The 26,869-nt window shown below is 51.5% G+C and overlaps 1 protein-coding gene across 4 annotated transcripts in view; it reads right to left on the reverse strand.

Annotated features, from left to right (window-relative positions):
* The window catches only part of SYNPO (synaptopodin), a 77,745-nt gene that overhangs the window by 39,758 nt on the left and 11,118 nt on the right, over positions 1-26,869 (reverse strand). For 2 of the 4 annotated variants that reach the window (XM_038772077.1, XM_038772080.1), the window contains exons 1-2: positions 26,252-26,359; positions 22,479-23,263 (exon numbers count right to left, since the gene is read on the reverse strand). In XM_038772077.1, the coding sequence (XP_038628005.1) occupies positions 22,479-22,869 (391 nt within the window). In that variant the 5' untranslated portion in view covers positions 22,870-23,263; positions 26,252-26,359. Of the gene's footprint in view, positions 1-12,862; positions 12,929-22,478; positions 23,264-26,251; positions 26,360-26,869 lie in introns of those variants that run through there. The other 2 variants (XM_038772078.1, XM_038772079.1) reach the window with 2 other exon arrangements.

Raw genomic sequence — 26,869 nt, forward strand, 5'->3', positions numbered from 1 at the left:
CGAAGCTCTCCATCACCTTGCCCCTTCTAACCTCACCTCCCTTCTCTCCTTCTACATCCCAACCCACATACTCCGCTCCTCTGGTGCTAAACTTCTCATGGTGCCTCGTTCTCCCCATCCCACTGTTGACTCCTGGCCCACATCCTCCCTCTGGCTTGGAATACCTTCCCTCCCCAAATCCACCAAACAATCGCACTTCAAAGCCCTACTGAAGGCTCACCTCCTCCAAGAAGCCTTCCCAGACTAAGCCCCCTTTTCCTCAGCTCCCCCTCCCCTCCGCGTCTCCTTGACTCACTCTCTTTGCTCTACCCTCCCTCCCCACAGCACTTGTGGATATATGTACATATCTATAATTCTATTTATTTATATTGATGTCTGTTTGTTTTGTTGTGTATATATCTATAATTCTATTTATATTGATGTCTGTTTGTTTTGTTGTGTATATATCTATAATTCTATTTATTTATATTGATGCCTGTCTAATAATCATGTTAGTATGTGTTAAGAGCTTACTATGTGCCAAGCACTCTTCTGAGCTCGAGGGTAGATACAAGGCAATCAGGTTGTGCCACATGGGGCTCACAGTCTTCATTCCCGTTTTACAGATAAGGGAACTGAGGCACAGAGAAGTTACGTGACTTGCCCAAGATCACACAGCTGACAAGCAGCGGAGTCGGAATTCGAAACCATGACCTCTGACTCCCAAGCCTGTGCTCTTTCTGCTGAAGCCAGACTTGTTTTGATGTGTATATATCTATAATTCTATTTATTTATGTTGATGCCTGTTTACTTGTTTTCATGTCTATCTCTTCTAGACTGTGAGCCTGGTGAGGGCAGGAATTGTCTCTATTGCTGAATTGTACTTTCCAAGCACTTAGCACACAGTAAGCACTCAATAAATACAATTGAATGAATGAATGAATACAGTACAGTTGACCCCACAGCCGCAGTGAGCGAGATGCTTCCCAGCTTGGGAATGACACTGTTCTGGCCCTCTTCCCCCACAAAGCCAAGCTTCAATAGTAGATCCTTGGGTCTTCTTCACATTTGCAAAGGAGGAAAATGATTTTAGTCTCCTGAACAACATAGTCAATGATTCTCAGGGCAAAAAACAAAGAGTCATTGGCGTAGTGGAACCCTCGAGAGCGGAGCCCTCATTGCCCAGAGACTTTCTCCTGCGTCCGCTTCTTCAGACCATTCTCCGACCCCAGGGAAATGTCCCTTCATTCCTTCCCTGTTTTTCTCTCCCTTCCTCTCTCCCCATCACCACATCCATGATTTTCACCAGACTCCCAGGGATCCATCCTGTATTGAATTAGCCTACTCTAAAGAGGAGCTGGGAGACTGGCTTGGGACCCAGAGACTGCCTCTGAGCAGACTTCAACCTTGGTTGTCCCCTGAGCCTCCTGTTATCGCTCTGGGTCAGAGCAGAGACCACCCTGCCCCTCTCCCTGTGCGTGCTGGAGGGCCCAGAATCTGGGTGCATTTGACTCAACCTTTAATATTCCTCCACCATCTCTTTGGTTCAGCCACCCAGTGCTGGTCCCCATAATGATAATATTAATGGTGTTTGTTCAGCACTATGTGCCAAGCACTGTTCTGAGTGCTGGATGCAGCCCAAAGATTCCTCTGCAAATCTCGGGGAGGAAGAAGAGTGAGGCAAGAAACAGGGGAAATGGGAGAGATTGACAAGGGGTGAGGACAAAATGAAGAGAGATAAAAGGTTTCAAAAATCCACTTTTGATTTAGGAGATCTTCATGATAACTGCACTCAGAACTGAAGTAGATACGCGATAACCAGCTCAGACACAGTTCCTGTCCCGTGGTCTAAGCGGGAGGGAGAACAGGTACTGAATCCCCATTTTATGGATGAGAAAACTGAGTGCCGGAGAGGTTATCCAAAGTAATACAGCAGGTAAGAGGTGAAGGGTCTTCTTACTCTTAAATCCATGCTCATTCAAGGAGGTCACACTGGTGCCCAAATCCCTTTAAGGAAGGGACAAAAGGGCTTACTACTCTCAGGCCACCAGCTTACCGCTTTGTCCCCATTCCTATTGCCTCTGATGTCACTGCTCTAGACTTAAACAGTCCCATCGGAGTCAGGGCCTGCAAATTAAGGGTACCTATTTCCTAGGGAGAGAGGGGGCAAGGAAGGGAGGAAATTTGAGCCTGGTTGGCAGCCACGTAGTTGGTCCATCATCCGGGACTTTGAGCTGCTGCACTGGTTGGAAGCAGGGTGATGAGCCCTGGTGGTCCCTTCCAACCTGAAGATGATGGTCCTTCTGGCCCGCTGAATAAATTGGTTAACACTCCCTCAAGTCACTCCAACCCAGAGTTTCAGGGGGGCGTTGAGTCCTGGTTTTGGGTTTGAAACTTTTTTGCAACAGCGCATAGATAATTACTACTCCAGACAACCATCTCTGAGAGAACTCCAGCTCTGCTGGAACAGTCACGAAGTGTTTTGATTTCTTCCCCTGGTGGCTGTGGGGATCCTCCCCATCCTCGAATTAGCAAATATTCCTCCCAGGCCAGAGCAGGAGCCGTGATGCTCAGCTGACCAGGCAGGGTGATGCTGCCGGGGTGTCACTATTTCAGGGGATTCTTGTGACTGTTACACAGCCCAGGATTATTATAAGGTCTTACCCTCTGCAGTCTCTCCACCTCCATCTCTGCCTGTGCTGCATAACGTACATAACTGCACTCCTTGTGGGCAGAGATGGTGTCTACCAACTCTGTTGTATTCTGCTTTCCCAAGCGCTTAGTATGCTCTACACACAGGAAGCGCTCAACAAATACCACTGAATGATTAAGCCTCCCAGTCTGGGACTGGTGGCTATGCCCATTTTACAATCGGAAAAACTGGGGAGACGTCTCCCCTAAGAGAATCGGGGGCTGAACCAGAACTCTGGTATTCAATCCACGGCCCCGCAAAGCTTTCAAAGTGGCCCTTGTCTTATGCTGTTGTGTCGTCTCTGACTCCATGGACACATTTCTCCCAGAACGCCCCACCTCCATCTGCAGTCGTTCTGGTAGTGTATCCATGGAGTGTTCAATCAATCAATCAATCAATCAATCATATTTATTGAGCACTTACTATGTGCAGAGCACTGTACTAAGCGCTTGGGAAGTACAAATTGGCATCACATAGAGACAGTCCCTACCCAACAGTGGGCTCACAGTCTAAAAGGGGTTCTTGGTAAAAATACAGAAGTGGTTTACCAATGCCTTCTTTAGCGCAGTAAACTTTAGCCTCCGCCCTTGACTCTTTCCCATGCTGCTGCTGCCCAACACGGGGGAGTTTTGACTTGTAGCAGATTGCCTTCCACTCACTAGCCACTGCCCAAGCTAGGAATAATAATAATAATAATAATAATAATAATAATAATAATAATGGCATTTGGTAAGCACTTACTATGTGCAAAGCACTCTTCTAAGCGCTGAGCACTGGAATGGGATGAGTAGGCCTCTGCTTGACTCTCCCTCCCATAGTCAAGACTGGTAGAGTACTGGAAACTTTCCAGGTGAGATCCTGAGAGGGGCAAAGTGGCCCTAGTGAGGAAAAAATACAATGGAAATAGCATGGCCCTGTGAATCAGAGGATCTGTGTTCTAATCCAGATTTCTGTGTGACCTTGGGCGAGTCACTTCACTTCTCTGTGCCTCAGTTTCCTTATCTGTAAAATAGGGTTCTCCCTCTCCCCACCAGACAGTGAGCCCCATGTGGGACAGGATCTGTATTCTATCTGATTACCTTGTATCTACCCCGGCCGTTAGTACAGTGCTTGATACAATGTAAGCACTTGAACAGTTACGACAATTATTATTATTATTTATACTGGGAATTGTGAGTAGCATTTACCTGATGGCTCCCAGGCATACAGTTTGCATCAGTACATACTCTTCCCCTGTGTGGAGCCTTGATAAAAATAAGCATGGCTTTAAAAAAGACAGGAAGTGGGAGAGAAAGAGAAAAGGGAGTGGGAGAAACGATCTTAAAATTAGTCTTCTGCACAGGGATTTATTTCTCTAAGAATGCCTAGGCCTGGAGTTCTGTTAAGTCTGAAATGGGAAGAACTGGAAAACTTGTAGCTGATTGGATTGTCTCTGGCAATCATGTCAATTAGAGAAGCAGTATAGCATAGTGGATAGAGCACAGGTCTGGGACTCAGAAGGATCCAGGTCCTAATTCCAGCTCCGCCACTTGTCTGCTGTGTGACCTTGGGCAAGTCATTTAACTTCTCAGTGCCTCAGTTACCTCATCTGTGATATGGGGATTAAGACCGTGAGCCTCATGTGGCACAGGGGCTGTGTCCAACTGGATTACTTTGCCTGATTACCAACCTGATTACCCCGGTGCTTAGTATAGTGCCTGGCAGATAGTAAACACTTAAATACCATTAAAAAAATTGGATAACTGTTTTCTACTCCTCTTGGGTGTTTGTATGCACCCATTAGGAGCTCTACCCCATTCCTGCCTGCGGATCTTCCGACTGTAAGCCTCATGTGGGTTGGAGATTGTGTCCAACCTGATTAGTTTGTATCCACCCCAGCACTTAGAACAATGCTTGACACAGAGTAAGCACTTAGCAGATACCATCATTATCTTCTAGACTGTAAGCTCATCCTTAGCAGGGAATGTGTTTGTTTATAGTTATATTGTATACTTCCAAGAGCTTAGAACAGTGCTCTGCACACAGTAAGCGCTCAATAAATGTGATTGAGTGAATGAATGAAATGAGATTGTAAGCTCCTGGAGAGCAGGAAACATTCATTCATTCATTCAATCGTATTTATTGAGTGCTTACTGTGTGCAGAGCACTGTACTAAGCGCTTGGGAAGTACAAGTTACATGATCCTTGCTTCCGCAATACTCTCCCAAGGGCTTCGTACGATGCTTTGCCCTGGGTGGGAACTCAATAAATACCTCGGACTGATTGATTGCTCAAGAAAGCCAAAGGTGGAAAACAAGCACGTAGGCTAGAAAGGGTAAGTGGAGGGGTAAAGGGTGTTTATTCTTTTAAGGATTCATCCTGTCCCAGCTGCTACCAACAGTCATTCAGGGGCCACCTCCGCCCAAGCTCCAGCTCTGATGTTCTGATCCAGTATTACTGAAGCCTCTACATGGAAGGAAAAGGAAAGGGGTAGTTTGCCCAACTGGAGAAGAGGAAAAATGTGCAACTCTCCCACAGACTAAGACTGAGTACTCCCTCCTCTGCCCCACTACTGCCATGAAGCAGGGTGGACCTGGCCCCGAGAGAAGACCCAGGGTGCTTTCTTGTCCACTCAGAGGGAACGGGATGGGCTCAGGCCTCTGGCATGCAAGGGCTTCAGTGCCCCACCTCCTTTCACACACAACCCCACCGCCCCCAGGCATCCTGATGGGTGACGGCCCTGAAGTCCACCTTTCCAGGATCTTTTTTGGATAGAAATGTAGCCTCCTCTTCCTCTCCCAGGTAACAGAGCTGGGTCACAAACAGATCCAAGGCATCTACCCCCTCACCCCCTCTCTAGTGTCAAGGCCTGCTTTATGGGAGCCCCAGCAGTACTTGAGATGCTTTTTTGGCGGGGTGTAGACTGTGACTGGGGAGACTTGGGGAGGAAAATGAAGGAGACCAATGTGTTGCCATCAGCAGGGACGAGGACTCAAACAGTGCCGTTGTCACATATCAATCCCAGACGCTCTCCCAACTCATTCCCTTTATAATAATAATTATGGTATTTATTAAGCTCTTACTATGTGCCAAGCAGTGTTCTAAGCCCTGGGGTAGATACAAGGCAAATCAGGTTGTCCACATGGGGATCACAGTCTTAGTTCCCATTTTACAGAGGAGGAAACTGAGGCCCAGAGAAGTGAAGTGACTTGCCCGAGGTTACACAGCAGACAAGTAGCATGGGATTAGAACCCTCATCCTCTGACTCCCAAGCCTGTGCTCTTTCCGCTAAGCCATGCTGCTTATCTCACCTCAGCGGAACCAGAATTCCCTTTCCCATCTCCCTTTGTCAGTGAAAAACTACCACAAGTCTGGTGGATTTGAGGAGCGTGCTTTATGCACAGGGCTAAGGCTGGATGGGGCGGTACCCAGGCACTATTATTTTACCACACAAGCCCACCACATTCCCCTTTTTTAATGGTATTTGTTAGGTGCTTACTATGTGCCAGGCACTATACTAAGCATTGAGATAGATACAAGTTAATCAGGTTGGACACAGTTCCTATGCCACACGGGGCTCACAGTCTTAATCCCCATTTTGCAGATGAGGGAACTGGGGCACAGAGAAGGGAAATAACTTGCCCAAGGTCACATGGCAGACAAATGGCAGAGCTGGGATTAGAACCTTGGTCTTTCTAACTCCCAGGCTGGGGCTCTATCCACTAGGTTACTTCACTTCACCGCCCTCGACCCCCGGCCCATGTCATCCCCCTGGCCTGGAATGCCCTCCCTCCACACATCCACCAAGCTAGCTCTCTTCCTCCCTTCAAAGCCCTACTGAGAGCTCACCTCCTCCAGGAGGCCTTCCCACACTGAGTCCCCTCCTTCCTCTCCCCCTCCTCCCCCTCCACATTCCCCCCGCCTTACCTCCTTCCCCTCTCCACAGCACCGGTATATATGTATATATGTTTGTACGGATTTATTACTCTATTTATTTTATTTGTACATATTTATTCTATTTATTTTATTTTGTTAATATGTTTTGGTTTGTTGTCTGTCTCCCCCTTCTAGACTGTGAGCCCAATGTTGGGTAGGGACCGTCTCTGTATGTTGCCAGCTTGTACTTCCCAAGCGCTTAGTCCAGTGCTCTGCACACAGTAAGCGCTCAATAAATACGATTGAATGAATGAATGAATAGGTTATGCTGCTTCTCGAAACTCCCGAGACTTCCAAGCTGTCTCCCTGCCAGATGACCAGAGTCCAGGGACCGGCCTAGCTGCCCACACTGGAGTCTGGGAAGGGAGACACACACACACATACAAACACACGCTCTAGCCAACTCTCTATGACCCACCAAATCCAAGGGGAACAGGGGAATGGGGGTGGGGAGGAGGATAATTGAATGCTACAAATAATCTCACTCCCTCATTTTAATCAACAGTGTGACTCTGAACAAGGAGCCGCTTCTAAATTGTCAAGAACTGCTTTCAGCCAGACCGCTCTAGGCTCAAAAACAAGCACAAAAACCCACCAGCATACCCGCTGATAAGGACCTCCCGCCCTCTTCGCATGGCAGCTGTCCTTGTGCTGGGGAAAGTGGCAGAAAGTGGGGCTAGCAAGGCAATCAAGTCAACTGACACCTCTCTCTCCAGGCCCTTGGTCCTGGTGAGAGAGACTTAGGTCCTTTGGGTGTGTTTGTCTTGGGGGCGGGTGGGAAATCAACCAGATGAGAGGGCAACAAGTCCAAGTGGGAATCCCAAATAAGAAGCATGGCTCCCGGGTGCAGGGGAGCCAGCTGGCAAGCACTGGGGGATGAATTAGTATTAGTGGCGGGGCCATCTTTTAGTCTCCTCACACATCCCACCCTCTTTAGCACTTACATAGAAGCATATATCTATATGTCACTCAGTTCATTTGTTTAGACAGTTTTGTAAATATTTTCATGTTTGTCTCCCCGATAGAATGCAATCTCTTTGTGTTCAGGGCACATATTCATTCGTTCAGTCGTAGTTATTGAGTGCTTACTGTGTGCAGAGCACTGTACTAAATGCTTGGGAAGTATCACTTTGTTATTGTGAATTTCTCAAGTGCCTAGTAAAGTGCACCGCAACAAGTGGACTCTCAGTAAATACCATTATTACTACTACTACTATTGCAACTACTACGGCTCTGGGCTCCTGTCCCTGAAGCCGAGTTCCTGCTGACTCTCATTATTGGTTTCTAAAAAATGTTCTCAGGAGCCAAAAAGGCCCTTGAGTGTTTGAACAGAGTTCTAAAGACCTTCTCAGGGTAGGAGTCCCCTTGTCCTCCTGGAGGAGCTGGAGAAGTCCTTTCTAAATACCCAGCAGGGATGAGCAAAAGCTGCTACTTCTGCCACATCCCAGCTATTGGGACCTCATTTTTTCCCATCTGTGGAATGGAGCTAATTCTCCCCCTGCCCTTCCGACACCCACACGCACTGGGAACTGCAAATCTAAAACAGGATGAGAGGCTTTGAAAATAAAGGCATATCAGTATTACTGGATTTCTCTACAGTTGTGCTTAGGACAACATAGGTATTCGTGAGGTTTTTGAAAGTCTCCTGGTTATGTGACCTCAGAGCGCTGTACTAAGAGTAGCTTGAGTTACCTTGGGGCCCTGGAACATTTCTGGGTGGGGCAGACACTCCAAGGTGGAGGCATTTCCAGGAGTGCCTGGACCAGGGCAGAGGTCACAATTCTGCCATCAGCAGGGACCAACGGCTCCCCGCCCCGTGACGTCACGGCTTGGCTTCGAGTGGGCAGAGCTGCCAAGCAGCTATGGCCCAAGTAGTGATTTTCTGCTAACAGCAGGCAGAAGCCTGCTCCCAACAGAGAATAAGAGAGTGGGCGGAGGGAGTTTGCCTTCACCCACGACTCCTGCGTGTGAATATGCCCCCTGTTGCTGTGCCCGAAGAAGCTGCCAACGACAACCTCTCACCCCTTGGACCCAGCCTAGCTGATGGCCACGGGCAGTGGCCAACCTGCCTCCTGAGGAAATGGTGGGAGAGGCCTGCTCATGTCCTCTTGATTAGCTCCTTCCTTAAGCTTCCCCGGGCCCTGGGGACCCAGGTTCAAAGGAGCCTGCAGGGGTGGGTGGTCCCAAAGAGACGTCATCCCCTCCAGATGGGACCAGATGTTTGGGCAGATGGTGTTCCCCTTCCCCCCCGAGGTTATGCAGCTGCTGGAGCGCCCTGCTCCCTCCTCTGGCTTGGGGCAGGGCAAGGGGTAAGAGGGTGGCCCTGCAGCAGCAGCTCTAAGCTGTCTGCTTTCCATCCTGTTGGTGTTTATCCTCACCTCCTAGCCCGGGCATCAGACAATGCCTGCCAGGATTACCGTCTGGATTCCATTCTGGTAAGAACAAGCCAGGATCAGGTGTGGGGTCCCGCTTTGTGTGCATGAGGTATCCGGTGCCCGGAATGCTGCCCAGAGCAGCTTGGTGACCTCATCCCCAGATGCGGGGCCGGCAGCCGGGGCAGGCAGGCGCGCCGACCCAAAGATCGGGTGGCAGGACCCGCTTCTTCCTCGGACATTGGGTTGGTGCCGGGTGTCACTTTAACGGCAAGCTCCGGCCTAAGTCTCCCACTTAACCCACCAGAGAGCTTGGGGACTATCGCCCACAAGCTTCATAATCATAATAATAATAATAGTAATAATGTTGGTATTTGTTAAGCGCTTACTATGTGCCAAGCACTGTTCTAAGCACTGGGGGGATACAAGCTACTCAAGGTTGTCCCACGCGGGGCTCACAGTCTTCATTCCCATTTTACAGATGAGGGAACTGAGGCACAGAGAAGTTAAGTGGCTTGCCCAAAGTCACACAGCTGACAAGTGGTGGAGCTGGGATTAGAACCCATGACCTCTGACTCTTCCTCCTCCTCCTCCCTGCTCTAGCTGGGATGCAGCAGTGACTGCCCAAGGAAGAAACTCTTTCCTGCTGGGTTAAAGAGCTCTCTGGCTCCAGATGCTCCTCCCCTTAGATCAAAGCTCACCCACGCCCCGCCACCCCGCCAGAGCCCAGGCCTCAGCCCAAATCCTCCTCCTCCCACCCCTAACCCAAAGGAGGCAGAGAGACAGCCATCTCCATGGGTTCTGGCTTGAAGGAGAGGGTGGGGGCTCTGCCTCAAAAGAGGCCCTATTTAATGAACTCCAGGCAGCTCCCCTGATGCCGGGGGGCGGGGGGGCGCGAGGTGGGGAGTGGACTGGCAGCAGCTGCTGCTGCAGGACTTGGCCCAGAGCCTGCTATGGAATTGACTTCCCTCTCGGCCAAGTTGGGCTGCCTGCACAAAGCGGGGATCTCCGTCTAAAAGGATGGGGGTCTATGGACAACCAGGTGGTCCTAGTAACTACAGACTGAGCCCCAGACATTCCTGGTTCACAGTCTCCCTGGGCCCAAGCACCAGGGGCTAGCTGGCTGGCTGGGTGGCGAGTAGGGTTCTTCCCCTGGCCACCGAGAGCCCTTGGTTCTCCTGGCATACTGCTAGCCTGAAGAGTGACACTCTCAGCCCAATACCTGCAGCCCAGACCCCAGAGAGGACTAAGAGTTAAGTCCTGGGTGGGTGGGGAGAGGGGCATCCAACTGGGAGCCTCGGACCCAGTCAGGTTTGGCTGCTGGAGGCCACAGAGCCAGGGACTCAATTGGCCTTTCCCAGGACACTGGTGGTTTCCCAGGGGCACTGCTTTGTGTCTGGGACTTTCTGGGACAATAGAGGGGATGATCTCTGGCCTCCAGGAGTCCAGAGATGTTTGTTTGTTCTTTTTTAAAAAATGGTACTTGTTAAGTGCTTACTCTGTGCTGAGCATGCCCTAAGCGCAGGGGTAGATTCGAGGTTGGCAGGTAAGACACAGTCCCTGTCTAGCAGGGGGCTCACAGTCTTAATCTCCAATTTACAGATGAGGGAACCGAGGCCCAGAAAAGTGAAGTGACTTGCCCAAGACCACACAGCAGGCACGTGGAGGAGCCGGAATTGGAATCCAAGTCCTTCTGACTCTCAGACCTGTGCTCTATCTACTAAGCCACGCTGCTCCTCGAATCCATGAGGACCCTCGCCCTCCTCACCCGAGGGACCAAGAGGAGAAACCCGTTGAGGTGGAGCGGGTGGATGAAAAGGACTGGGGACTGCTTCTCTGCAGCATCGCCCCAGTCCCCCCACCCTCTCCCCAAGCTCTGGCAGCCACCTGGCTGGGAAGTCGGCCGTCCTGGGTCCTCCTCCTCCTCCTCTTCCTCCTCCTCCTCCTCCTCTGCCCGCCCCCAGAGCTGCTGGGAGGGAGCCTGGGAAGGCCGCTGTGCTGGCACCAGGTGGGGTGACCCACATCTTGCTGGCAGGTGGTGAGGGGGAGGCCTGGAGCCGCCTCCCACCCCACCGCCCCATCTTTCCTGTCACTCACACTCTGCTTCCTCCCACAGAAGTACATTTACCAAGGCAACTCAAGGAAGCTGAATCAAATCCACTCCCCCGGATGCGTGCTTCCCTGGTGGGCTCCCATCCCTCACACCCGACTTGAGCCGCCATCTGGCTCACGAGTGGGAAGGGGTCCCCCCACCCCAGGGTGGGAGGGGGTGGTCGGGCTCTGGAAATGGAGGTGGAGGAGGGCCGAGATCTTCCTTTTAACTGTTGAGATGCGGCAGCCTGGCTTAGTGGAAAGAGCCCGGGCTTGGGAGTAACAGGTCGTGGGTTCTAATTCCGGCTCCGCCACCTGTCTGCTGTGGGCAAGTCACTTAAATTCTCTGTGCCTCAGTTCCCTCATCGGCAAAATGGGGATTAAGACAGTGAGCCTCGCGTGGGGGCAACCTGATTACCCTGCATCTACCCCAGTGCTTAGAACGGTGCGTGGCACAGAGTAAGCGCTTAATGAATACCACAATTATTATTATTATTATTATTATTATTATTATTATTATTATTATTATTATTATTATTTGGTCCAGACCCCCAGGAACTGGATGGGCACATGTTGGCAGCAGAAGCCCAGAGTAGGTGACTGGTGGGTGGCAGCTAGTCGAGGGAAACGGGGTGGGACTGCGCTTGAACCCCTCTCTCTGTCTGGGCACAAGCCGCCCCTCGCCCTCTCCATGTGCATACACCCTGACCCCTCTCTCCTTGTACATGGACCGCCCCCCACTCACTCTCTCCTCACAACCCCTCTCTCTGCTTGCACAAACAGCAAGAGGCCCCGCAGATTCCGTGGTCAGGGTCCACAGTCTCCATGCCAAGGCCCTGGGCTGGAGGGGAGCTCTCCTCCTCCAACCTGGGGCAGGGTTTTAGCCCAGATGATCTTCCATTTGCCCCCTCCGCCCTGGCGGAGCCAGCTGGGGGTTTAACGGTTCTCTGAAGCATGTGCCCCCTGCCCTAGTGGAAAGAGCCCGGGCTTGGGAGCCAGAAATCGTGGGTTCTAATCCTGGCTCTGCCCTTGTCAGCTGTGTGACTTTGGGCAAGTCACTTGACTTCTCTGTGCCTCAGTTCCTTCATCTGCAAAACAGGGATGAAGCCTGTGAGCCTCACGTGGGACAACCTGATGACCTTGTATCTACCCCAGGCTTAGACCAGTGGTTGGCACATAGTAAGTGCTTAACGAATACCGACATTATTATTATTATTATTCTTATGCCAGGTGGAAGGGAGAGGGCAGATCCCCGGGATTCGGAGAGGGCACCTTGCCGCCCCCACCCCCAGGCCCGCCCCTTACTCCTTCTTTCTTTAACATCTTTTAGCTCCGTCCACCCCCACACTGCAGCTCTCAGCGCCTGCACAGCAAACTCCCTCACTGAGAAGCAACGTGCCTTAGTGGCAACAGCCCGGCCTAAGGAGTCAGAGGACCTGGGTTCTAATCCCGACTCTGCCACTTGTCTGCTGTGTGACCTTGGGCAAGCCACTTCACTCCTCTGGGCCTCAGTTACCTCATCTGTAAAATGGGGATGAAGACTGTGAGCCCCACCTTCATTCAATCGGATCTATTGAGCGCTTACTGTGTGCAGAGCACTGGACTAAGCACTTGGGAAGTACATCTAGAGACGGCCCCTACCCAACAACGGGCTCACAATCTAGAAGGGGGAGACAGACAACAAAACAAAGCAAGCCCCTTGTATCTATCCCCAGCACTTGGCACATAGTAAGCGCTTGACAAATAACATAATAATAATAATAATTATTGCTATTAACTCCCCCTTCCCAGAGGCTTCCCCTCGGAGTCCTACCATCGCTCCAGGCTGGTCCCCCCAGCAATAAGTGAGAGCAAATCTCCATCCTGGTGTCCAGGCAACGGAGCCCATCTCCGCCTTCCTCTGGAGGGGACCAGCTGTGCTCCTTCCTCAGTTTCCCCAGGACTTGCAGACAGTCCGGAAACACACAGGCCGCCGGAGGAACCCCTGAAGGCGAACAGTCATCTCTCTGACACCTCTCCCTCCGCCCCTCGGACTCTCCCTCTAAGGAGCTGCTTTCTGAAAAAGTCTAGCCCTAGCTTGCTTGTCCGCCATGAGCTGCGACAGAGAACTTATCTAAACCCTCTCCCCCCAGTCCCTGTTTCCCCATCCCCAGGCTTCCACCCCAATGCGAGCCAAGGCCAAGCCGGTGATATAATAAATAATAATAATAGTATTTGTTTAGCGCTTACTACAGGCTGAGCACTGCTCTGAGGTAGATACAAGGTCATCAGGCTGTCCCACGTGGGGCTCACAGCCTTGATCCCCATTTTACAGATGAGGGAACTGAGAAGTGAAGTGACTCGTCCAAGGTCACCCTGCGGACAGGTGGTGGAGCCGGGATTAGAACCCACGTCCTCTGGTTGCCAAGACCAGGCTCTTGCCACTAGGCTACCCTGCTTCTCAGCCCCATGCCACCCCCCTGGGTCCGAGGGCACCGTCCGGACAAGGGGAGGGCGAGGACCCCCCTCCTGCCGGGCTGGTCGCCCAACTACTAGTGATCCGGACCCGATTCGACACGACCCAGCTGGGGATGCGGGATTCCGGCCCGAGTGGCCACCAAACCCAGCGTGACTCAGTGGGAAGAGCCCGGGTTTGGGAGTCAGCGGTCATGGGTTCTAATCCCGGCTCCGCAACTTACCAGCTGCGTGACTTTGGGCAAGTCACTTCTCTGTGCCTCAGTTCCCTCACCTGGAGAATGGGGATTAAGACTGGGAGCCCCGTGTGGGACAACCTGATGACCTTGCCTCTCTCTCAGCGCTTAGAAGAGCGCTTGGCGCACGGTGAGCGCTTAACAGATACCCAAATTAGTGTTGAAACGATTAAACCAACACGTGGGCAGTATGCCAAGCGTCGTGCAGGCGACCACCTCGTCTCCCGCTCGGGAACCAGTCCCGCCCGCCAAGGAGATGCTCCGGGCAGGGGAGGGGAGACCAAAGGCAGGTCGACTACGAGGGGGGCAGGGGGTGGTCAGGTCTCCCAGCCCGTGGGAGCCGTGGTCACCCCGGAGCCCCTCTTGCCGCCCCCTGTCCGGGCGGCTCCGGCCCCTCCTTGGCCCCTTCCTCCCGGTCCAGCCGGTCCTTACCTGGCCCTAGAGGGTCCGGACCCCCTGGCCGCTGGGGCCGGGTGAGCCGCGGCCCGGCAACTGGCAGTGGCCGGCACAGCCGTGTCCCTTCTGGCCGGCCCGCCGGCTGGCAGCTCAGCGCAGCGCAGCCCCTCTCCGGCCGCCCCTCCCTCCCCTGCCGTCCCCTCCCCTCCTCTCCCGTCCCAGCCCCCGTGGGCCCCCTGGTCCCGCCCCTCCGGTCCCCTCCCCTCCGGTCTCCCGTCCCCTCCCCTCCTGCCCCTCCCCGCCCCTCCCCACTCGCAACCCGCGGTGGCTAACTGCCCCAGGCCAGCGGCTTCCCGTCAGGTCCTAGCGCGCTGACCAGCCCGCCGGGCAGGACAAGTTCCTTCTCCACCGCCCGGCCCTGCGCTTTCGCTTCTTCTCCCCCTCCACCTTTCCCCATCGCTTCCCTTTCCTCCACCTCTCTCTCTCTCTCTCTCTGGAGCTGCCTTTCCCCCTGATCTCTTTTTTTCTATTGCTGGCTCTGCCCCTCTCTTTACTCTTTTGCCTTTCCTCCCCATCCCTTCCTTTTTCTCCCCTTTTCTTATGGGTTTCTTCTCTCTTTCTGCAACTGCCTTTCCCCCTGATCTCTTTTTTGCTATTGCTGGCTCTGCCCCTCTCTTTACTCTTTTGCCTTTCCTCCCCATCCCTTCCTTTTTCTCCCCCCTTCTTCTGAGTGTCTTCTCTCTTTCTGCAACTGCCTTTTCCCTCTGATCTCTTTCGTTCTATTACTGGCTCTGCTCCTTCCTTTACTCTTTTGCCTTTCCTCCCCATCCCTTCCTTTTTCTCCCCTCTTCTTCTGGGTTTCTTCTCTCTTTCTGCAATTGCCTTTCCCCCTGATTTCTTTCTATTTCTGGCTCTGCCCCTCTCTTTACTCTTTTGCCCATCCCTTCCTTTTTCTCCCCCCTTCTTCTAGGTTTCTCTTCTCTTTCTGTAACTGCCTTTCCCCCTGATCTCTTTCGTTCTATTACTGGCTCTGCCCCTCTCTTTACTCTTTTGCCTTTCCTCCCCATCCCTTCCTCTTTCTCCCCACTTCTGGGTTTCTTCTCTCCCTCTGGAACTGGAACTGCCATTCCTTTCTATTTCTGGCCCTCCCTCCCCATCCTTTCCATTCTCCCCATTCTCTTCTGCCTTCCTTCCCTCTTTTGCGCACACCCCTCTGTCACCCCCCCTCCTCTTTTCCCCATCTCTCCCTCTCTTCCCGGTTTGATTTCCCCACCCTCCCACTCTCCCCCTATTGATTTCTCCACCCCTCCCACTATCTCCATCCCTCTCTTATCACTGTCTCCCCACTACACACCCCCAACTTCCTAGTTTTGGGGGGTGTGTGTGTGTGTGTGTGTGTGTGTGTGTGTGTGTGTGTGTGTGTGTGTGTGTGTGTGCGCTCTTTTTGTTTCACTTCAGGCTCAAGATAACCAAAACTCATTGCCCCTGCCCACTCCTTTGACCCTGTCTGCCCTTTCATTTCCGCTTTGCCTGGGAGGGAGTTTCTCCGGGAGGCTCCCGGGGGATGAGGGAGAACTCTCTCCCCTGGCCGAAATGAGAGTGTCAACAAGGACAGATGGAATCAGGCTGTCGACGCCTCGCTGCTTGCCTCCGGAGGACGAGTCGGGGAGGGCTGGGGAGGGCCGGAGCCTTGGCGGGGCCAGAGCTGGGCAAGGCAGTGGGAAGCAGGACAAAAAGCAGGTGAAATGGAACTGGCTGGCAAAGCCAGCCTAGCCAAACCTTTCCCCCAATCGTCAAGGTGCGCTGTGGGGTGGCAGTGGTGGAGGTACAGAGGTTTTTCATGATGTTCCATGGCATTGGGTACATACCGCTCTCTTTCTCTCTCACTCACTCACTCATGAGAATGCAAAATGACCTCATGGCTCTGCATTGCATTCCTCTGAGGTTGCGGTCTCTCCTGGGTGGACTGGCCCTGGGAGAGGATTATCGTGCCACTGCAGTCCGGGGGCAGTCAGGGGTGGCCAGTGGGGGCTGTTTCCCCCACTTTTTCAGGAATCCAGGGGGAGCAGACAAGGAGAAGCAGCATGGCCTAGAGGCAACAGCCTGACCCTGGGAGTCAGAAGGACCTGGGTTCTGATCCCGGCTCTGTTAAATGCCTGCTGTGTGATCTTGGATAAATCACTTCACTTCTCTGTGCCTCAGTTACCTCATCTGTAAAATGGGGATTCAATCCTACTCCCTCCAATTTAGACTGTGAGCTCCAAGTGGGACAGGAATGAATCTACTCCAGGGCCCAGAACCTTGCTTGGCACATGGTAAGTACTCAAGTACCATAAATATTAACGACAGGAAGAGAAGTGGGGAGCCAGTTGTCAACTGGGTCTCCATCCCAAATTCAGGTCACTACCCTGATGTTTGGGGGATGAGGCATTTCTGCAGCAAAAACAGCAGTATTAAACCCTGCCTAGTCAATGCCCTGGTGGCGTGGCACCATGCCACCTGTAAGTCAGAATAAACACGGCTCTGGCCCTCAGTTGCTAATGTAGCAGGATGGAGAAGGGATCCAAGAAAAGAAGGTGGGGTGGAGGAAGAGGAGGGGAGGGAGGCGAGGGGCCGGGAGAGAAGGAAGGCAACACAAAGCGGCTACTTTTCCTGCCTGACCATGGCACCCCAGCGGTATTACGACCCGGCAGCGGCACTATGCTGCGATCAGTTTAAGTAAATAATAATAATAATGTTGGTATTTGTTAAGCACTTACTATGTGCCAAGCACTGTTCTAAGCACTGGGAGGGGGGGATACAAGGTAATCAAGGTTGTCCCACATGGGGCTCACAGTCTTAATCCCCATTTTACAGATGAGGGAACTGAGGCACAGAGAAGTGAAGTAACTTGCCCAAAGTTACACAGCTAACAAGTGGTGGAGCTGGGATTCGAACCCATGACTTCTGAGGTTTTGTAAGTAAAGTTGTTGCATGCATTCCTCACCCCTGCCCATCTACTGGCTCCCTGCACATGGCCCTGACAGGCACAGGTCTGGGGAGTGCAGGGAAGGACTGGACAAATCATTAGCACTTTAATCAGTTCCTTCATGCAAGTTCTCAGCCCTGATGTCTCTATGACTGGACCGAGGCTGATGGCTGCTCCTTTACAACCAGAGACTCCATCCTAAATTATCCAAACATAACTGCTTCAAGACAGGGATCGGGTCTTCTGTCTCCGCTGACAACAAGGCCCTTGATTTTAATGATTCTTCAACTCTTCTCCTGACTCTGGCTTTTCTGAATACTGCCAAACCATCCCAGATATTTTGCTGGTAACTCACTCCTGAGCATATCAGCTCATTCTTCTCTTTTTATGGTATTTGTTAAGCACTTACTATGCATCCAACACTATTCTAAACGGTGGGGTAGATATAAGTGAATTAGGATGGACACGGTCCCTGTCCCACATGCGGCTCGCAGAAGTAGGAGGGAAAATAGGAGAACTGAGGCACAGAGAAGTGAAGGGACTTGCCCCAAATCACTCAGCACATATTTGGCAGAGCAGGGATTAGAACCCAGGTCCTCTGACTCCCAAGTTTGTGCTCTTTCCGCTAGACTGTGCTGCTTCTTCCCAATATCCCTGTGACCCTTACTCTAGAGAAGGTGAACAGAGAATCAGAAAAGATGAAAGCATGGTATTGAGGATTTCCAACCCCTCCTGATGCCCTATGACCAGGCTTCCCAAGCTCCACTCCACCTACCCCTTTTCTCTCAGGGACAAGTCCTACAGAATGGTGAGAAAGAGATTAAAGCCCCACTTAGGAAGAGGCAGGATAAGAAGCAGAAGCTGGAGTCACTAAATGGGCCAACTAACCTTCAGTCAGACATGGACCTCAGGGGAAGTGCCAAGATGAAGTCACTTTTTTCCTTACAGATCAAACTGACTGCAAGAGGACCGCTTCTCCTTATCTGTCGGAGCTTCCTACTTCTTCCCTCCTGTCCCTATCAGTCAAGAAGTAGAGGAACTGGGGGAAAGCTGGAGTCCAGACCCTCTCAGAACTTGAGGGTGCGAGGCTGGAATTGTTTTCTCCTGAGGTAACGCAACTTCTTATTTTGAGGCCCAAAATGAAGAGATATATAAATGAAAAGATCACCTTGCATATTTTGTTGCTCTGATGTCTCCTGGGTTCACTAGGGAATCCAGATCAGAATTTTCCAATTTTCTCTGGAACAAACTGGGATAGCTCTAGGCAGGAGAAAGTGGTCCAGGGGGCCCTGGGGGGTTTTAGAAGGTGTGAGGACCCCTGGAAGACCCCCAAGCAGAGTGGCTCTAATGAATAATAGAGCATGGGCCTGGGAGGGCTTGGGCTCTAATCCTGGCTCCACTACATGTCTGCTGTGCGACCTTGGGCAAGTCACTTCTCTCGGCCTCAGTTACCTCATCTGTAAAATGGGGATTAAGACTGTGAGCCTCATGTAGGACAGGGACTGTGTCCAATCTAATTAGCTTGCATCTACCCCAGCACTTAATGTTTGACACATAGTAAGATCTTAACAAATACCATAATTATGACTATTATACCTGTTTATTTCTACACCTCATCTTCTGCTTTTATCCCCTCCTTTTGCCAGCCGTGCACAAATTTGTCCAAAGTCAATGAAGTCTGCAGAAATTATTTTTGGTCTACATGGGTCCCATCCACAATTCTCTGAGAAGCAGCATGGTTTAGTGGAAAGAGCCCAGGTTTGGGAATCAGAGGTCACGGGTTCTAATCCTGGCTCTGCCACTCATCAGCTATGTGACTTTGGGCAAGTCACTGAACTTCTCTGGGCCTCAGTTACCTCATCTGTAAAATGGGGATTAAATCTGTGAGCCCCACGTGGGACAACATCATTACCTTGTATGTACTCCAGTGCTTAGAACAGTGTTTGGCACACAGTAAGTGCTTAACAAATACCATCATCATCATCATCATCATCATCCCATCCCCCAACTTCACCAGCCAAGAGAACCCGAGCTTCTGCTGGGAATCAATATTCTCAGAACCCCCACTCCTCCCCAACAAGGAAAATAAATGAAACCCTAGTGGAAAGAGCACAAAACTGGGTGTCAGAAAACCTGGGTTCTATTCCTGGCTCTGTCACTTGTCTGCTTTGGGTCCTTGGGAAGTCACTTAATCTTTCTAGAGAAGCAGCATGGCTCAGTAGAAAGAGCACGGGCTTTGGAGTCAGAGGTCATGGGTTCAAATCCCGGCTCCGCCAATTGTCAGCTATGTGACTTTGGGCAAGTCACAACTTCTCTGTGCCTCAGTTACCTCATTTGAAAAAGGGGATTAAGGCTGTGAGCCCCCCGTGGGACAACCTGATCACCTTGTAACCTCCCCAGCGCTTAGAACAGTGCCTTGCACATAGTAATCACTTAATAAATGCCATTATTCTTATTATTATTTTCTGGGCCTTACATTCCTTATATGTAAAATGATAACTAAATACCTGTTCTCCCACTGTCTTAGGTGGTGAGCCCTGGTTGGGATAAAAATTGTGTCCTATAGGGTTATCTTGTATCTACCTCAATGCTTCCCCCTCTCAGGATCGCACCTGGAGAATTTCCAGTATTCTACCGTTCTCGGCTGCGGGAGGGAGAGTCAAGCAGAGGCATACCCGTTAATTTGTACTTCCCAAGCGCTTAGTACAGTGCTCCGCACATAGTAAGCGCTCAATAAATACGATTGATGATGATACCCGTTCCATTCCTAGCTTGGGCAGTGGCTAGAGAGTGGAAGGCAATCTGCTACAAGCCAAAACTCACCTGTGCAGGGCAGCAGTGGCGTGGAAGAGTCGAGGGTGGAGACTCAAGTTTACTGCATGGAAGAAGGCAACGGTAAACCACTTCCATATCTTTACCAAGAAAACTCTATGGATACACTACCATAATGACTGCAGATGGAGGTGGGGGGTTCTGGGGGAGATGTGTCCATGGAGTCGCTATGCGTCGGAGATGACTCGACAGCATAAGACAAGACCCCAGTGCTTGGCACACAGAAAGCACTTGCAAATAAAAAAAAAAATCATTGTTACTATAGGGGAAGAAGAGGCTGTTAAAATGCTTTTAAGTCTGCTGCCTGATTTCCTTCCAGCTGCACCTAATTACTTTTCCACGATGGGCAGCTGGGGTCGGGCCCATTTCCATTACTGCCTTAAACTTTTTTCTCGTCTAGACTCTCTGATCCATAAGCTCCCAGAGGGCAAGGTCTGGCTTTGTTTTTGCTGATTTTCCAGATGGCATCTAGACCAGCCAAGGGGTTTTTTTCAAGATTGGGCCAACAGTTTGGGGGAGCAGTACTAGTGTTGCAAGAAGAGTTCCAGCACTTAGGAAAAACCCAGCACTTAGGAAAAAAACCCCTAAAAGATGCTTCAGAAGCACAAGGACAGATGGGGATGGGGTTAAGCACTGCCAGTCTCGGCTTGAAAATACGTGGGGACACCGTGACCATGTTTCTAACTCCATCCTCATGCAGGGAAAAACAGCCCCGAGTCAGTTTAGGGGGGAGGGTTGGGGAGTCCTCAGGCTTTCCATCTCTCCATCTTCTAGAGGTGGCGGCTCTTGTGATGTACCAGACCAGGAGAAAGCCGGGAGTGTTCCCGGGTGGGACTTATATGGTGGATGGGACTGCAGATCTCTTCTAGATTGTTAGCTGATTTACCCAAGAGTGGAAAGAGGCCCCAGAACTGTTCCCACGCGTTCAGTTCACGCCCACACCACATCTTCCACTTGCCAGCGACCGTGATGAGAGATCGGCAACCACAGGGACTCTTAATCGTTGCCTGCCTCTGGAGCCGTTCCTAGAGGGGACTTTTGGATGAGGACCGGGGCTGGGGTCCCCTTTTCCTCCCCTCCCTCTGCCCTCCTAAATTTTCTGCGGGGGTGGAGGGGCTTGACATTGAGTCCCTCGGGGTGGCAGGAGAATGGAGTCCACCTCCCCGGGCTCCTCCTCTCTGAGCTCTGAGGTGCTTATAATCTGAGTGGGTGGCGGTAACTGTGCAGGGTGGTGCATTAACATAAGGGTGGTTAGAATCCCAGCACAGTGATTATAATGTTGAGGAGGCAGTTATAATTGTGTCAGGATGGGTGTAATTGTCTGAAGACACTTCTGATCCACGAGGCTGGTTACGCTTTGTGTAAGTCTATAACAAGACCCTGCGCCTTCTACCTCCGGATCTCCGTAGAGAGATCGTGATTCTCTTCTTGCCGGACTTTGGCCAACTCCCTATAATGGGAGAGAGACTCACAAGCAGGAGTTGGGTTCCAGGCTTCCCACATTTCCACTTTTAAGACCCCCCACCACCAACTTGGACTGTAGGACTCCTCCTCCTTCTTCCTCCTCCTCCTTTCTTTCTCCTCCTCCCACTCCTCCTCCTCCTCTTCTCCTAATGACCTTCTTCCAGCAGGAGAGTGCAGACCACCAAATCCCAGGGCTGAACCAGATCACAAGGGATCCATCCAGTCCATCCTCCTGCCTCTAGGCAGGAGCATGACTAAAACCATTCCAGGAAGACAAATACTCTACTTTCCAAGAGGTCGAGTCCCCCAGCCTCCCTTAGACACCTATTTTTTTTATGGTATTTGTTAAGCACTTATTATGTGCCAGGCTCTGTACTAAGTGCTGGGATAGATACAAGCTAATCAGGTTGGACATAGTCCATGTCCCACATGGGGCTAACAGTCTTAATCTCCATTTTATAGATGAGATAACCGAGGCACAGAGAAGTTGTGACTTGTCCAGAGTTACAAAGCTGACAAGCGGCAGAGCTGAGATTAGAGCCCAGGTCCTTCTGACTCTCATGTCCATGCTCTATCCACTAAGCCAAACTGTACCAACGACCCACCCAATGGCCAAGAATGCAGGAAAGGAGAGGCCTATGCCATCAGCACTAGGAAGGATGCCTAAAATCCCAAAGAAGGAAGAGAGCACAGGGGTGGCCAGCTCATGGTTGATAATAAAATGCCCATTTTCTTTTCTCAGGATGGAAGCTGTTCTGTGGATAGGACTGGTGGTGCCTTCCTTAGCCCTGACTCCTTTCCCTAAAGAACCACTTGGCAGGAGTCCTAGGCCCCACACATGCCTCTTCCTCTGGGAAGGTGTTTCCATGCGCTTCCGCTGTTTGGGAGTGAGTCAGTGTGCTCTCCTTGCCTCCCCGGAGAGCTGGCCTACCGCCCTAGTGCCCAGGGGATTCTACACGGGAGCCTGGGTGAGCCAGGTTATGAGAGAGGGCAGCAGGGTGAAAGTGGAGGAAGAGAGAGAGAAAAGCCTCCTGGCGAGATCCAAAAGGAAGGGCAGTAGGGAAAGAGCGGATGCTTACTTGGTTTCAGGGTAGGGCTGGGGTCGGAAATCATGACCTGCTGTATCTTCACCATTCTCCAGTCCTGGTCGGGGTCTCTCACAGGCACCTTCCTGCCGTTGGTTGTGGGAAGGCCCCATGGTGGGGGTGGAGGCGGGGACAGGCCTCCATTGGCGCTGCCGGACTCCAGCTGGATCTTGTCTCTACCCTGGAGTCCCCGCCCTTCCTCTCCCTTTGGGTCCCCAAGAGCCGGGGTCCTCGGGGAATCTGCTCGGCCCCCCTCCTCCTGAGCCAATTGTCCGTAGCCCTCTACAGGGGCCCCCAAGTCCCAAGAATGGAGAGCCCTGTCACTGGGGCCAGAGCAGAGGGGCTGAGGCTGGAGGTGGGGCTGAATGAGAGAGGCTTTCAGCATCCTGGAAGTAAGAACTGGGGTTGCAGGGACGTGGGCGAGGGGACCCGGGGCCTGGTTTGTCCTGCTGGTCAGAGTCCCAGAGACTCTGCCAACACTGTTAGGAGTGAATACACCCAAGCCCGAAGCTGCTGCCAGGCCCTCCGGTGCTGGGGGGCTACTAGCCTGTTAACCAGGGATGGGGGGGGCCACTTCCAGGAGGCGTCTCTCCAGATCAGTCTCTCGTTCTCCCGCCTCCAGTGCTCTGCAACCTCCTCCTCTTCGGCCCCTCCAGAAGAAGAAGGCGAGGGCAGCTTCCAAAGAGAGAGGTGTGCTGAGGTGGAGAATCTTGAGGAGGGGTTCCCCCGCCTTCCCGATGGTGACTGGCGTCTCAGGTCCGGCTTCAAGGAAAGTGTACCTGTGTGGGAGAAAAGAAGCATGCCACGTATGAGCCTGCTGTCAGTCATTCTCCCCCTCCCTCCTCCGGGCAAGCTCATGTTACAGTCTAGGTCTCCCATCTTCTTCCCTCCTCCAGTTCACTGTCCTCTCTGTGCCCAGGCAGGGGTAGGCATCTTTCAGCCACAGGGGACCACCTAGACCAAAGCAAGAGAGAGGAGGATACTGGGATTGAGGGCTCAGTCTGGCCTGTGCGGCCCTTCTGGGGTCAGGGGGGCAATCAGTCAGTCAATCGTACTTATTGAGCCCTTACTGTGGCAGAGCATTGGACTAAGCACATGGGAGAGTATACTGTAACAATATAACAGACACATTCCCTGCCCACACTAGCTTACAGTCTAAAAGGGTCTCAGAGGCTCCCCATCACCCTTCCTTGTTAATTCAGCCCCTTTCCCAGGTCTTGGAGTCTGTCCCCAACCTGCCCCGCTTCTTTCTCGTGGCTTCCAGGGCTGGATTGAGCCCCTACGGAGATCTCGGGGACCCAGGGGAAATTCCACCCATTCTGCCCCAGCGCTGCGTTCCCTCAGAGGCTTCCCCGTTCCCTGCCGGGCCCCCTCCGGGGGAGTCAGATGGGGGCAGGTAGGGCCTAGAAAGGAATTTGGCTCCCCAGAGGCTGCAGATGGGGCCGGGACATTGACAGACTGGCTGCCAGCCAGGGGAAAACCACCTGGGCCTGTGCCGTCCTGCATGGAGTCGGGGAACCAGCTGTTGCCAAACCGGCGCGACCATCCACTCTATCGGAGCACATGCGAGTCCAGAGCCACAGGCACAGAGCCACTTTGTTGTTTTGGGCCAGCAATTGGGAGAGCAAGGGGACAAGCGGGGCACTTTAGTCCCAGAAACCTCTGGAGTCTGAGAGCCAGCGTGACATCAGTAAGCCTGCTAGTTGGGCAGTGGGTGGGCCGCCTTAGCGGTGGCCTCATTGGAGCCCCCACCAGCAAAGACCTTGGGTAGATGATTGGGGGAGGGAAGGGAATCAATCAATTAATTAATTGTACTCATTTATAAGAACAGTGCTTGGCACATAGTAAGCGCTTAACAAGTACCATTATCATTATTGTTATTATTATCAATAAGCCTTTGCTCTTTGCAGAGCACTGTATTAAGCGTTAGGAGGAACTTAATAAGGATATCAGACTGAGCCCTTCCCTAGAGGATAGTAAAGAGTTTATTGTCTAGTGGAGAAGACCACTATTAAAATAAATTACAAGGAGGGGAAGCAATAGTCGTGTACTTAAGAACTGGGGTGGGGGTGGCAGGAGAAATAGGATAGAATCCTTGCCCTTGGGAAGTTGCCAGGAGGACTTGTAATTGCAGCACACAAGGACATAAACAAACATAAAACACAACCGAGAGATGCACAAAAATATATAAAACTGTTATACATCAGTGCTGAGTGCTTCGGCAGTGACTGTAGGGGCTGAAACCAGGTGGGACTAATTAGGGAAAACCTGGAATGAGGGAAAGGACTCGAGTTGGCAAAGAGGTGTGCGGAGGTGGATAATAGAATAACTCCTCCAATGAATAGCTCAGAAGTGGGAGTGTGGTGGACAGGGATGGTAAGTGGGGTCTAAGAGGTAGTCCAGCATCCAACCAGCCGGGATTCCACACCTCTGAATTTGAATCCAAGCTTTTTCCGGGTGACCTTGAGAAAGTTACTTGCCTTCTTTGGATCTGGTTCATTGCTCTTCCAAATGGGGATGGCCATAAAACCAATTTCATAGAGGATATAACAGAAAGGATTGCAGATCTGGTGGTTTGGGAGAGGAAGAAGGGGACTTTGGGGAATGCTAGAGAAGCAGCGTGGGCCAGTGGTTAGAGCAAGAGCCTTGGAGGCAGAAGGACCTGGGTTCTAATTGCAGCTCCCACCTGTCTGCTGTATAACCTTGGGCAAGTCACTTCACTTCCCTGTGCCTCAGTTACCTCATCTGTAAAATGGGGATTAAGGTTGTGAGGCCCATGTGGGACATGGATGTGCTTAACAAATAGCATTTAAAAAAAAAAGCAGCATTGCCTAGTGGAGAGGACATGGGCCTGAGGTTCAGGGGACTGGGTTCTACTCCCAACTTCACCATGGATCTGCTGTGTGACCTTGGGCAAGTCACTTAACTTCTCTGTGCCCCAGTTCCCTCATCTGCAAATGTGGATTCAATCCCTGTTCTCCCTCCTGCTTAGACTGTGAGCCCCATGCGGGACCTGATTATCTTGAATCTACCTCAGTGTTTAGTATGGTGCTTAACGAATACCACAATTGTTGTTATTATGATTATCTGTCTCTGCACTTACACCAGGGAGATAAACCAGTTAATGGTATTTGAGTACTTACTGTGTGCAGAGTACTGTATTAAGCTCAACAGAACAGAGTTGGTAGACAAATTCACTGCCCACAATGAGCTTACAGTCTAGAGGGGAAGAAAGAGTGAACTCTAATGAGGAATAAAATCTGAATCCAGATCAGGGAACCTGATACCACTGAGTTTATATACCAGCAACTCTGAATTACCCAAGGATTGAGGTGGGGAGGGGAAGGAGGGGTGTGTATGTGTGCCAGGAAATGAGTACCCTTTATATTTGCATTATCCACATCTCTGGTTGCTCCAACTCTCTTCTGCTACCCACCGCTGACTACCAGCCCCTAACAGGGAACAAAGGAAAAAAGGCCCAGAAATAGAAAAAGGCCCATTTTACCCCCGGTAAAAAGTTTGGTAGGTAGGGATGGAGAGGAAAGGCTAATATAAGGCCATCCAACTAACCAGTTACTCTGCTGAATTACATTTCCTTAAATCCCCTGGTGAGGGATCAGCTGATAACTGTTAGTCAATTCAAGGGTTTGATTAAGGCAAGACCAAGTCAATGGAGCAAAGCCCCGAAGGTTAGAATAGAGATGTCTGACAGTGCTGCTTAGCGGGTTCTTGCTTCCACTGGGCTGTGGCTATGATCCCCCACTCACCTGGCATCTAGATGCTAGGTGGGCATCAGAGAAAAATCTTGTCTCTTACTCTAGGAAGATCATCTTTCTCCCATCCTGGAAAGTCTTGGACCCCATTCCAGGAAGAAGTGATCTAAAAAATAATCAGATATCTGATATGGTAACAGCAGGTGTGTACTACAGCAAATTAGTACTCGGGGGAGAATTAAGGGGAAGGGTGGGCTGATGGGCCCTGTGGGGTAGCACCTCCTGGGATGGCAGGGCAGGGGTCAGGAGAGAGGTCACAGAGCTGGAGAAGGGAGACATCAAATGAGCAAAAAGGTGACAGACCAGGGCCTGGGGGTGGGGGAGAGAAAAAAAATTCTGGATTTGCCATTCAAATCCCTTTCAGATTTGTTTCAAGATGCAGACCCCAAAGCTCAGAGGGTTAGTCAAAAGAAGACCACCAGCCAAAGAAAGGGAGCTAAGGGAGTCAGAAGGACCCAGATCCTAATCCCAGCTCATCCACTTATCCGCTGTGTGATCTTGGACCAGTCACTTCATTTCTCTGTGCCTGTTATCTCATCTGAAAAACTGGATTAAGACAGTGAGCCTCAAGTGGGATAGGGACTGTGTCCAACCTGATTAGCTTGTTTCTTT

Source organism: Tachyglossus aculeatus, chromosome X1 (assembly GCF_015852505.1).
Source record: "Tachyglossus aculeatus isolate mTacAcu1 chromosome X1, mTacAcu1.pri, whole genome shotgun sequence".
Taxonomy (NCBI): Eukaryota; Metazoa; Chordata; class Mammalia; order Monotremata; family Tachyglossidae; genus Tachyglossus; species Tachyglossus aculeatus.